This window comes from Takifugu rubripes, chromosome 4 (assembly GCF_901000725.2).
Source record: "Takifugu rubripes chromosome 4, fTakRub1.2, whole genome shotgun sequence".
NCBI lineage: Eukaryota > Metazoa > Chordata > Actinopteri > Tetraodontiformes > Tetraodontidae > Takifugu > Takifugu rubripes.
In genome coordinates this window covers 1,518,301-1,530,594 of record NC_042288.1, presented here as the reverse complement: position 1 = coordinate 1,530,594, position 12,294 = coordinate 1,518,301, and the positions used below count along the sequence as shown (strand labels likewise).

General features: G+C 46.7%; 2 protein-coding genes across 4 annotated transcripts in view; one reads left to right on the top strand and one right to left on the bottom strand.

The window, feature by feature from the left end:
• inpp5a (inositol polyphosphate-5-phosphatase A) overlaps nucleotides 1–7,752 on the top strand; it is a 90,981-nt gene extending 83,229 nt beyond the window's left edge. The window contains exons 13-16 of one of the 3 annotated variants that reach the window (XM_011602854.2): nucleotides 1,464–1,575; nucleotides 4,319–4,387; nucleotides 5,820–5,856; nucleotides 6,192–7,752. In XM_011602854.2, coding sequence (XP_011601156.1) covers nucleotides 1,464–1,575; nucleotides 4,319–4,387; nucleotides 5,820–5,856; nucleotides 6,192–6,241 — 268 coding nt within the window. In that variant the 3' untranslated portion in view covers nucleotides 6,242–7,752. Of the gene's footprint in view, nucleotides 1–1,463; nucleotides 1,576–4,318; nucleotides 4,388–5,819; nucleotides 5,908–6,191 lie in introns of all 3 variants that reach the window. The other 2 variants (XM_003963620.3, XM_029834697.1) reach the window with 2 other exon arrangements.
• Nucleotides 7,753–8,632: 880 nt separating this feature from the next.
• On the bottom strand, nucleotides 8,633–11,778 carry nkx6.2 (NK6 homeobox 2). Its single transcript, XM_003963621.3, has 3 exons — nucleotides 10,864–11,778; nucleotides 10,220–10,392; nucleotides 8,633–10,054 (listed from the first exon to the last, which is right to left on the bottom strand). Exons 1-3 carry the CDS (start codon nucleotides 11,279–11,281, stop codon nucleotides 9,806–9,808), a joined length of 840 nt encoding a protein of 279 aa, XP_003963670.1. The 5' UTR covers nucleotides 11,282–11,778; the 3' UTR covers nucleotides 8,633–9,805.
• Nucleotides 11,779–12,294: the final 516 nt, after the last annotated feature.

Here is a 12,294-nt window from a genome sequence, read left to right as displayed (position 1 = left end):
CAGCATTCAGGCCACCCTGAAGTTGAGCATCTCCAAAAGCCCTTTGAAGACTTTGCTCTTTTTGCACCCTCACTTTGCCTCTCTTCTGTCTGATCCGTCTTTATCCCTTCTCTTCTGCCTCCTTGTCTATTTCTGTTTCACTCATCCTATTCTTCGTGCCCTCTTTTATCCCGGGATCACTTCTTTAGTCCTTTGATTAGCATACCAAAACCCCCTGCATTTCCCCTGCAGTTTAACTGCTATTAATGCTAATTGGGGGCAGGGAACTTCTTTGAGTAGCTCTCTCCAGGTCTGTTTGTACACCTGGTGGGGGGGCGGGGGGTGGGGGGGTATCGGCATCACACAGATATTCTCTGCCAAACGGCCGCTTGTATCCAAAGAGGTCGAGGAAAGGTGTTTTTCATTGCAAACGTGGCCGACTGCGACCCGACTGGATCTTTAGCGTGATAGTTATTCAGTTTGAGTCTTACGACCTTCCTAACATGCTGTAGTGTGAACAGGAAACTCATTTAGGCCACGGCGAGCGTGCCGGGCCAGCAGTTGGCGACGTTTGAGGGAACGTTGGCCATCGACGCGGTGATTCCAGGTGATTCCAGGGCCTGGGTAAACGTCGGAACGCTTTAATCTCTTATTTTCAGCCTATTCCGCCTCGAGGCGGCCGCGCGGAGGAGCAGACGCGCGTGTTTGTTTCCCCATGAAGACGTCACTGTCCTCCGAGAAGAGTCACTTTGTGTTCTGCCGCATTTGGCACGCGTGGCACTGAAGGGGCAAATTGGATCGGTATTACAGTATGTAAGCCCGGTCTTATCGTCCTGACAAACGCCTGCAAACAAATTGGATTGGTGGCGTGTAAATCTGAGGCGGTTTGAGGGGCGGCGCGGCCAAATTGAATTCCCCACAATGCGAGTCTGTATGGGCTCAACGGCTCGCCGCTCCGCGCCGCTCCGCTCCGCGCCGCTCCGCTCCTGCCTCGCCGGCTGCTCAAATCAGCCGATCGTTGGCTGCTCCCTGATACAATCTCTCTCGGCCATTTGCCGCGGCACCTAATCTGTTTTTGATGACCCTGTAGGGATGGAGCTATGCATATGGGTAAGCGAATCTCCCTCTGGCCCGCTCTCTAAATCTCAATTATTCTTTGTATTCTCCCCCCCCCCTCAATCTGTAGCGTCGGTAAATAAGGAGAGCTTTGATTGAGCCATTCCTGCGTGTTGATTCAGGGGATTACTTAGATGATTGGTCATCCTTATGGGCCTCCTGTTCTCACAGGGAGACGTCGTGATCTCAGCCTCGGAGATGAGGCTGATAACGTGATGTCTCATATTTATTGCTCCTGCCGAGCCCCGGCGATTCCCATGAATCATGTTTATTGACTGTCCTTTGTTGTCTCCCATTGCACAATGAAATAAAGTTCATTTGAGCCGGGCGGCGCCTCAATCCGTGTTTCCTCCTCCTTCCCTTCCCAGTTATCCCTACAGCGAAGACAGCAATCAGGGGAAGCAGTACATGAACACCAGATGTCCCGCCTGGTGCGACAGAATCCTCCTCTCCGCCTCTGCCAGAGATCTCATCTTAAAGGTGAGACCTTCATAACTCACGCTCGCTCCGTTTGGATGATTGAATAAAGTCCCGTTTATTGTTCTAACAAAGCAGCGCCGCTCCTCCGTCTCGTCCTTGGTGGGTCCACGCCGCCCTCCCCGCCCTCTGTCGCTTCACAGATGGAAGTATGAGGCGTCTGTGAATATTAATTTGGACTCCTAAGCCACGGGTCCACCCCAACAGTCTTCATAAACTCACACATCTCTCGGGTTCCTCGGAGAGTCTTCAGCCTCCGGTCGCAGGCTGGTAAATTCCTGCCAGTCTGCCACCTCCGCCCGCTTCCATCGCTCTGTTTGCTGGATTAATGAGAGCTCCAGGATGCGCCGCTGCCAAGGTTTCCCTCCTTTTGTTCGGCGCTTCATTGGGAAATAAAAATGAAGCCGCGACTCTTTATGGGAAACAGGGCCGAGCGTCAGAAGCATTTCATAGCATTCATGTAAACGATGCCATCTGAATTCATGTGCTTACAAGTGGGAAGTGAACAGTTCATTATTTCACCAGAGCAGGAAACCCCCCCCCCCCCCACCCACCCACCCAACACATGTTCTACTGACACTCCTAATTAGTGGGGGGGGCAGTAACGACTGGTACCTGCCATAAAAACGGCAGAAGATCACGCTGGAGTGGGTCGGGATGGTGAAGTTGGTGATTCCCGTGACGCTTAAATGCAGCAGAAATGGGGGTAAATTTGTTGCTGATTGAATTCAGCTCTGCTCTGATTGTCCACATGTTGTTACTGGAGCCCAACATTCTCCAGAAGTTCATCTTAGCTTTGTCTCCAACAAATGAGAAGTTCCTTCCAGCTCGTTCTTCTTTGCTGACTCGAAGCTGCCGATGCTTCAGGACCATACCCGCTCCCTGACTTCCCAGTCGAACGCACAGATGTGTCGTTGGGTTTATTTCCCATCCACCGCCGGCTAATTGTTGGTGATGCACAGAGTGGAACAGGCGGCCTGTTCCTAGATTGGCTGATGATTCACAGAGCGCTCACTCCCTCCAGCTCTCCGCCGACAGGATGGAGAGACGCTTTTGGTCTGTAAACAGCCCGGCGTGCGGCGCCATCTATCATGACACGCTCTGTTAACCCGCCATCATGTTATTTTCTGCTTGCCGAGCCCTAACACACCAAAGGTTGCCCACCGGCCGTGTGGCGCTGCACCAGCTCCGGGAGCAGCGGTAATGAATGTGTAGCCGAGCGAGCGCTCCCGCTCTGCCGGAGGGGCCCTGGTAATTTGTTTATCTGTCTAAAGATTACGCATCCCGAAAATCCGCAATTTTATGCCGCCTTTGTGAATGATCAAGTGTGCGTTTGATGAATGTATCCGGGGCCTTGCCAGACGAGCGGAGAGGTGCCGGAGCGCGGGCACGGAAAGGTGGAGCGGCAGGAAAACTGCTCTGAAGTCAATTTGGATTCGTCTTTATGGTTCATTCTCGAGCTCTTTGTCTCTTTCCTCTGCAGCACCAGTGCGGCCCAGTCAGCCGTAACTGGGGGAATCCAGGAAACCAGCAGCCTGGATGTGTGCATATGTATGCAGAGTTGGGGGGGCTATTTAAAAAGCCTTTAGTTCACCCGGGGGGGGGGGGGGGGGGGTGCTGCTACTAAATCACATTTAGAGACTGCAGATCAATCAGATGTTACCTGATTGTGCAAACCTGTCTCCAAACTGGCGTGTGGTGTGACCTGGCCTGGGTTTTTTTGCGTATTAGCTTCTGATATTCGAGAGCGGAGAAGGTTCCGTCTAGTCAGCGACTGAGATGATGTTCTGAGAACCACAGAAACGGAACGTGATCGGCGGAGAACCTCTGTGTAGCGGTAAATTAGCGGCAGGCTCTTTAATTCGGAGCGTTCCAAGTTCCATCAGATGATTTAGCATCTTCGTAGGTAACGCGGCTAAGAATTTATAGCACCGCCGCTCCAATATTGTTTTTTGAATTCGGGCCGTTTCTGTCAGCTGTGTTTAATTGTTTAAACACCAGAAACGTGTTCTCTTTCTGACTTTGTCTGCAAATAAATGCTGTAATATTTAATATTATTCCAAGCATCAGATTGTGATTGTAGCGCTTTAATTACCTTAAAAGAAAAATCAATTTTACAGGCATCATTTGGTAGAGGACAGGCTCATAATAATTTACTTTTTATCACCCTGAATCTTCAGCAGTTTAAAGTCTGAATGAATATTGATCACCCCTCAATGATCCATCCAGATCTTAATAATCTAGCAGGATTTAGTGGCATCTGAACAGATGGTTATTGTCATGTCAAGATTTGTGTTGGGAAATGGTCATTTTTTAAGACAACACAGAGAAAAACTGCATTTTAAATTCAGAGTTTTTTTTTTTTTTACTGTTTGGGCCATATTTGTTTATTAAAATGATCATTTTTGTAGGTCAAGGTGGTAGTTCTGATAAGCAATAATGTAAATATTCCTTATTATTGTGGGTCATAGCTGTGGATATTGATCATCTGACACATTTATTAATCATTTATTGCTGCTCCTGCTTCATTTTTAATAAAACGCCGCAGCTGATTCCACAGTCAACTGTTTAATCCCTCTAATGATGTTTAATGAGGGCCGTGCACGTACACCAGCGCGTTATAAAACAGGACGCGAGCTTGTAACTGCTGTGTCCACACTGGGCTGCTGCTCCTGTGTGTATTCAGTCTGTAACACACCTCTCCACCTCATCACCACAATAAAAAGCTGCTTTTGTGTGTCCGCAGCCTGAAAGTGAGGAGAAGTCTGTCGTCTACGACAACATCGGGCCCAACGTCTGCATGGGGGACCACAAGGTAAAGAGTCTGTCTTCAATATCAGCCGCTCCATGCGATCAGTATTTAGAATGTAGAGTTGAGTTGTAATCCAGTGTTTTCTCCCCTCCTATTGATTTTCTTTTTGTTTTACCGCAGCAGCTGGTTTGAAATGAACCAAAGCCCAGAGTGGATGATGGATTATTGTATTGGAGAGAGAGAATCAGAATCAGGATTCCGTATCGACCAAACACATCAGACGTGTCCGGAGCTCTTATTTCATGATACGTTGGGAACACTCGGTAGTGTGCGGAGTGCATTTCGCCACCACAACACGCGCGTCTAAAACGCGCGTGTTGTCAAGAGCCATTAGCATTAATGGAAGTATCTTACATTTCACGGCGGAGTGATTTAACGGGTATTTTGAGAGTCGGTTTTTTCATTTTGGAGGGGGAAAACGTTGAGTTTTCCTCCTCCATCATGACCGCCAGGACCAGGGGTGTCCAAACTTTTTGCAAAGAGGCCGGATTTGATAACGTGAAGATGCCCGGGGGCCAGTAGATCCTTCTGATGTTTTTTTAACCAGAAAAGTTACATGCAAATGTACACTATTATAAAACAATTTTCATTCTCACAATTCTCTTTATTTTTCAAATGGCAGTGTAACCAAATATAAGCCGCTCAGGCAGACGTGAACAACTCTAAAAACACAATTCTGCCTTTAATTCATATCTGGAGAGTCAGACAACATTGAACACTGAACTGTATGGAATACCTTAAATTTCCATGAGTTTGATAGATGTAATGCAAAGTTGTCTGTTATCATCCAAGTTTAAAACAAGTAAATTTTGCTCTTGTCTTTTACAAGATCTACAAGAAAGGAGGAATTACATTTTAGTGATTTATTTATTCTGTTAGTGCCAGCGGGCCATTAATACATTGTAAGACTGAAGTTGAGGGCCGCATGAAATCTTACCGCGGGCCGTGATTGGCCCCCGGGCCGGACGTTGGACATGCCTGGCCAAGACTCTTCATTAACCGCCTCTCGGCAACAGCCGCTTCTCTTCACGTCTCGGATGTGTTTGGGAGAAGGTGGATGATGCCTGTTGCGCCATCTGAAACCTCGGCGGTGTTCGGGCGGGAGGGTGGCGGAGGTCAGAGCCTCTAAGGCCGCCGGTGGCGCCTCAACTCGGGGCCCTTTCATCAATACCTGTTGTGTTGCAGACAGTAGCGTTTGTGTGCGAGGTGACCCGAGCACGCCGCGACGCCGCACACTTCCCCGCCGCACTCGGCTGCTAAAATCACAGAGCGCCGTGTTTAAAAAGTGTCCAGTGTCGTTAGCGAGGAGGCCCAAAAATGCCCCGAGCTGCTGTGAGTTTAACCTTTGTGTCAGGGAGGGACAGAGAGCTTCTTCTCCGGACGGTACTGCCGTGTGTTCTGTCTCTAACTGTGGCTCGTCTCTGTGTCCCGCCAGCCGGTCTTCCTGTCCTTCCGAGTAACCGCGGGGGCAGGTAAACCTAATGCAAATAAGCACAAGTGTTGTGTGGTGCAGTGATGTCGTGGTAAATATTCATTTTCTTTCTTCTCATAAATTCCCATTGTTGCTACTGTTTGCTTTGCTCCACTCTTTCGCCACTTTGGCGCCCACGCGAGGAGTTTTATTCTGAAATAAAACGTCAGCGCAGGAGTCCAAACCAAAAGCTTAAAATGCTTCGGCCATTTTAAGACCCGAGGAGCTGCATCTTTTATTTCAACACACTCGGAGTTCATTTTTCTGCTCAAACCTCCTCAAAAGCTGCAGGAATCCAAAGTTTCATGGGTTTTTTTCCTCTCTTTTTCTCTGCAGGGAAGTCTTGCCAAAGGGGAGAGATGATTTTCTGTGAAGCGCCTCTGTGAGAACACCAGAGAAACACACCCACTCTAACACAAACACACACACTCGCACACAAACACACTCACTTTGCACAAACATACGCTGAAGAGAAAGTTTTTCAGCAGAGCTGAGCAGCCATCCTGACACCTCATCCCTACAAAAAAAAAGAAAAAAAAAGCCGCGTTTTTCTCTCTCCATAAAACACTTGTTGAAGAATGCGGCTCCAGACGAGACAACACATCGCTGACCTCACCGTTGCCATGCAACCCTGTTCCCCAGAACGGAAAAAAAACCAGACCGGAGGACAACTCTGGCCGCACCATAGCCTCATTGCCAAAACTCTAACTGAACTCATCGATATTTTAGACACCGTGCGCGCCATTTTAGATATGCATCCATGTATAAAAGCTACTTTTCACACAGTATGTAAGGTGTTTAAAAAAAAAAAGAAAAGAAGTGCAATGCAAAATAGGTTGTATATCTATACCACTAGGGTTATTTGTTCAGTGGACAGTAGAACATAAAGTTGTTGACGGTTTTAGTGTTTTCTTACCAAACATTTGTGCTCTTTTTGTTGGACTAGATGCAACTTTTCTGTCTTTTTTTTTTTTCTGGAGTTGTTGCCCGACACACCCGCTGAGTCTGGTTTTATATACTGTACTTTTTAAAAAAGATAATTTATGATTCTTACCAAAATGCTGAAGCGCGCACCGACAGAATGACTGTGGCCGAGGAGTCGTCGGAGAGAAGCTGGAGAAGCTGTTCACTGATTCAATGCCTAAATAAATATAAGAATGTTTTAAGCAGTGCCATAGACCATGCAAATATATAAGATTGCATATACGCGCGTACATCCACGTACACGTGTATATCACGCTCACATTATGTCATTATTATTCTTACTCTAACTTATTTCTATAATATTTTGGATCTGAATGTGATATTTTAGGTAAGCTTAGGTATCCTTAAAATGTATGTTTTGGTTTTATTTTATTCTTTTTTTTTGGTTTTGTTACTGCATTATGGTGCCAAGTACACAGAAACGGAGTGTTTAAGAGTTCCACGTGAGGTGTTGATCAAGTAAAACTGAAACTCTAAAGGAGGGAAACAAACGGGAAGACGCGCTGTTGATTCGTATGTAGCCTTCGAGAGCGGGTCTTTGCGAAAGATTCGAGCATTAAAGGATTGAATTTGACCTCGTCGACACTACAGATCTCTGCCCGGGTGGAGCCGTCGGATCGATCCCTGTTTTCATTGTTTTGCTGTCTTAATCGCAGTAAACGGGAATCATTTGTGCCTGCGCCCACTTTCTCTTGTCTTTTGTGGTTCTAGGTAAAAACAAAACGGCACAGGTTCACAACAACCAGGCTGCTGGTTGGTTCCTGTTGTGACTCTTCTGTAGGAGTTTAAGCTGCAGTTTTCTTCCTTCCTTCACTCCGTCGTATTAAAGCAGATAGAGATTTTTGTTCTGGGCGGCCTGGCCTCTGCTGTAGGTGATGCAGTTCTCAAGCAATAAACCGTTAGATCTCCAAAACGCCTGTTTGTCCTTATTAAATTTCATTTTGGCTCCCCTGAACTCTGAGCTCCTTATCAATTAACCTTTAGTGATAGCATTGGGATTATTAACTGGAGTGAAAAGGGCATGTTTAATCAGTCCTTAAAGCAGAACAATGTCATATTTTATTAGTCCGAGGTTTAAATATGGATTCAAATCAATATTCAGAAAAAGTCCAAACCAAACCGATTTTGGTTTAAAAATGTCTGATTAAAAACAAATAAAGAAATAAAATTTTGTTTAAAAGAAACCGTTTGAAATAAAATGCTTCATATATTCAACTCATTTCTTTAGGTAACCGAGCTTCGGGTTGTGTCGGCTTATTTACAACAAATTGTAAATGTATTTATCAGATTTTACATCCGGTCGCTTCTCTTTTGATTCGTCTCTTTATTCGATTTCTCTTCCCGCGGCGGATTTCTGATTGGCTTCATCAGAGTTTTCATTCTAAATATGGGTCGGCTGGAGGCGCGTGGGCACCAGGCGGCTTCCTTTATTAATTAAATATGAATCAAATTAATAGCAGCTGTAGGTTTAATGGGTGAACCGTAAGGACCAATACTGGAAGAGATGGTTGATCCGGTTTTAGTCCCATTACGCAATATTGCAAAGTAAATTATGCACTGACGGGTCAGTCTCTTGGACTAAATATTTCAACCGTTCTGCAATAATTAGTCATTAAAATAATGAAAGACAAGTTTAAAAAAAATATGCAATTTTGTTCCTAGTGATCGTTGTACATTTCAATGGAATCGAATCGATTAATGGTGCTTTAAACCGTCTTTTTAATTGTAAATATTTTAGAATTAAAATCTTAACTCAATTTTTTTTTATTTTGCCAATAATGAAATACAATTGATATTCAGCAATTTGTCTTTAATTTACACAATATTAGGCTCGTACATTCAGACAAAACTCAAAAATGCTTGTTAAATAATTTATTTATAATACAAAGGCTTTCTTTTTAATCTTTCTATAACTTTCCCTGCAGCAATAATAATCTCTTTAATTTCAAAGAAAAGGAGAAGTCCAGTTTTCTGCTTTGCTGTGTTGGTGAAAATCAAAGTTGCTCAAATTAAACCGACAGAAAAGTTCCAACAAGCGTTTCCGGTTACAATAATTATTTACAGCATCTGTTTCTATACATTTTGGTGCCCATACTGAACCAAAGTAAGTGTGTGGGGGGGTGGCGAGGGGGCGAAGCAGCAGGTTTATCTGGGGAGGGGGGAGATAAGCGCGTCCGAGCTGCAGGCGGAGGAGAGGAAGGCTGCCGCGTTCCCACTTAACTTAGTCAATAAAAAATATATACACCATCTCATTTACAGTTTTATCTTTAAGCTAAAGCACAAATCAGTCGACTGAACCCTCCGCGAGTCACCAGTCGACACTGGTGATGACGGACAGTGATACCCTGGTTAAACTGAGCTTCAGAAGCGTCGCAAGGCCCCGCTCACACCTGGCGTGCGTCGACGGTCCGGATCAGCGTTTGCTGCTAATGAATCAGCCTCCGGAGGCTGGAAGCGAGCGGCTCTTTTTGGTCCTACATCAAAAGGTTCTTCTGCAGATTAAAGTAGTCGGACGGTCGAGTGTAATGAATGGAACCCCGCTCTGGGCTGGAACTCCCTCCTGACTTTTAGTGCAGATGAAACCACGAACGCTTTAACGCAGCGTCACTTTGAGTCTTCGATCCCGCCGCTAATCCGTCGTTTTAACCGTCTTTCGTGTTTGACTACGGCCGCTAGGCACTCCACCTGTAGGCGTAAAAGCAAGTTTAGGTCCGTTCGGCTGGTCGTCATCATCAGGTGGGTGAAGTCCGGTCCTGACAGGAGTTAGATCCCCGTCTCTGAAGTGGGTGAAGCGGCCAAATGCGCCTCTGGCCGCCGTTTGGTCAGTGCATATTCCGCGCGTCATGGCGCACGCTTACTGTTTTTAATACATAGATTCTTGCCTCGTTGGAGCAAGAAGCCCTCTCCTCTGAGCCATGTTCCTGTCACGAGTGGAGGGGAAGGTCAGCAAAAGTTCTGGTGCACCATCACAAGGTGTCCGAGCTGTTGCTGCACGGGCTGATCAGCGCCAGGTTGGTGGCCTTGTGCTTTTTCAACAGTCTCGTGATTTTCTCGTCGTCCGAGTTCGGGTCCAGCGGTTTGTTGTACTCGTCGTCTTCCTCGTTATCAGAGCTCTCCTTCATTTTCTCCGTCTCGGAGTCGTGCTTCTTCTTGGCCGTGGCCATTTCCGCCGCGTGTTTCTTCCGCCATTTAGTCCTCCGGTTCTGGAACCAGACCTGTTGGAGACGGAGACAATTGCGCATGAAGCATCAACAGGTCCAGGAGGCGGAAATAATCCAAAACAACAAAGACCATATTAGTTTAAATGACTAGCGTGTGAGTGAAAGAGTATTTTGCCGCTAAAATTAATAATAAATGGAGATAAAACAGCGTATTTGTACCTTGACTTGACTCTCCGTCATCCCTAAAGAGTAGGCCAGGCGCGCTCTCTCCGGACCGGCCAGATATTTGGTCTGTTCGAAAGTTTTTTCCAGTGCAAAGATTTGCTGTCCAGAAAACGTTGGCCTGGAATGTTTTTTCTTGCCGTCCTTGTCCATCAAAACGCCAGCTTGCGCTATAAATAACAAAATAAATACATTATATATATATATATATAGTTATATCCCAAAGTCTGAACCTTTTACTGCTCCGTAATTCTCTGACCTCTCAAATACAAAATCAGCAGCTTCTTCGTAACACTTTAGCACCACATTGTAATTGCGCAACTGTTATTCTTAAAAGTTCTGCTCTTTGAATTATTGCTCTAAAATGTCTAACAACGCAGTGGAAGCTGGTCAACTGGTTTTAAATCCTCTGGCGCTTTTATTAATTATCCATCCGTTTCCTGCTAACCTCCGGGTAACCCAACCTATTGCATTTGTTCAGCATTACTCACAAGAATAATTCTCTGGCTATTTTAAGAGTGTGTGTTGGTGTGTAAGAGGCCTCCGCGGTCCTCACACGACAAGCCGCACATTTACAGGCATTTATTGGGGTTTTTAGTCATCTAAATGAACCCTGAAGGTTCAAGGACAACAGAACTTACTAGGACACGGAATCCGCGGATCCCTCCAGGGAGATCCCTGCATCACCCCGGGCCAGAAGATGGGCGCCCTCCCCGGCAGCTCCGCCAGAGGCTTCGGGTACCGCGACATCGCCGGACTGAAGTACATCCCGGCCGCGGTGGTGGCCAGGCCGTTTATCCTGGGGAAGCCGGAGAGGAGCTGCCCGGCGGTGGTGATGGGTCTCCCCAGGATGTCGCTTATTCCGTGCGGGGTGCCCATGGCGATCTGGGAGTTGAGGCTGGAGAGGTGGGGAGCCTTGAAGCCCGCCGGGCTTTGCTGCAGCGCGTACGGGAACAGGGACGTCTTCATCTCGGTCATGTTGTGCAACGCCGCCAGCGGGGTGCTGCCCAGGACGAAAGCACTCTGCCGGTTAGCCTCCATCTGCCCAACCGCTAACATTTGTGAGCATGAACCACCAAGCCCACTTGGTTAAAAACACGCAAAAAAAAAAAAAATTAAATAAAACGGACACGGAGGAATTAAAAGAGCTGAGAACCAGTAAATGAAGGCGAGTGGGACGGTCACGTCTGCCGCCGCCTCCGAGAGTATCCTGATGCGGAAGAACCAAAGTCTGCAAATGTTGGGGAAAAACTTGGAACAAAACCTATTGGAAGTGAAGAACCCGGGAAAACTCCGACAAACGTGCGCGCAGTCGGCGGGGAGATGGCCGCATGCGTCCGCCACAACAATCCCCGCGGAAGTCAGCCGCTCTGATGATGTTTTTAGTGGTTTTGATGGGAACCATTAAAGACTCAACTCGTCCTCCCATAAATTGACTTCGCTCTCGGCCGCCAGTGAAAGCGACACCCGCTGATAATAGCCCAGCCACCTGCTCGCGCGCTCCTCCCATTGGTCAGCGGGCGAGCGAAGCCGCGCTCTGATTGGCTGAAGGAGACACTCCGCTGCTCGCACGTGTGTCTTTGCTGGGACCGGCGCTGCTTTGATGCGCCGTCGGAAATAGCAACTTCAGTTTAGTTGTTTTAACGGGACGAGGAGGGACTGGATACATTTAGAACAAACGACAACCGTGCGCGTTTTAAAGCGTGCACGACCGGGGGGAGTTGGTGGATTTGACGTACGGCCACATTAAAAAAAATAAAAAAAATTACATTTTCTTTATTAATACGCTTACGAGATTGATTTTAAACAAAGTGTCCAATTAAACTTGTCTGACAATTATTTGGAATGATGAAATGATTCCGATAATGCGGACGAACTAAAAACACCGAAGGCCCAAATCCCGCAGGTGAAGTGTGTGTTGTCGGAGGTGACCGTGAACGCCCCACAGCCAGTGGCGCTTTATTAAGATCATCATTAAGTCTTTGATTCCTCCGTTGCTCAAAGAATATAGATTTAATTGGAGGGTTAGTGGGAACTTAAAACAGAAATAAAATTGGAAGCCGGTACAAAAG

What these genes read in the sequence shown, in the direction of transcription:
- nkx6.2 (XM_003963621.3), bottom strand. Translation starts at nt 11,281, where the DNA reads ATGTTAGCGGTTGGGCAGATGGAGGCTAACCGGCAGAGTGCTTTCGTC. An exon ending in TCCGCGGATTCCGTGTCCTA is followed by an intron (nt 10,393 to 10,863) that starts GTAAGTTCTGTT and finishes TGTTATTTATAG; the next exon opens with CGCAAGCTGGCGTTTTGATG. An exon ending in TGACGGAGAGTCAAGTCAAG is followed by an intron (nt 10,055 to 10,219) that starts GTACAAATACGC and finishes CGTCTCCAACAG; the next exon opens with GTCTGGTTCCAGAACCGGAG.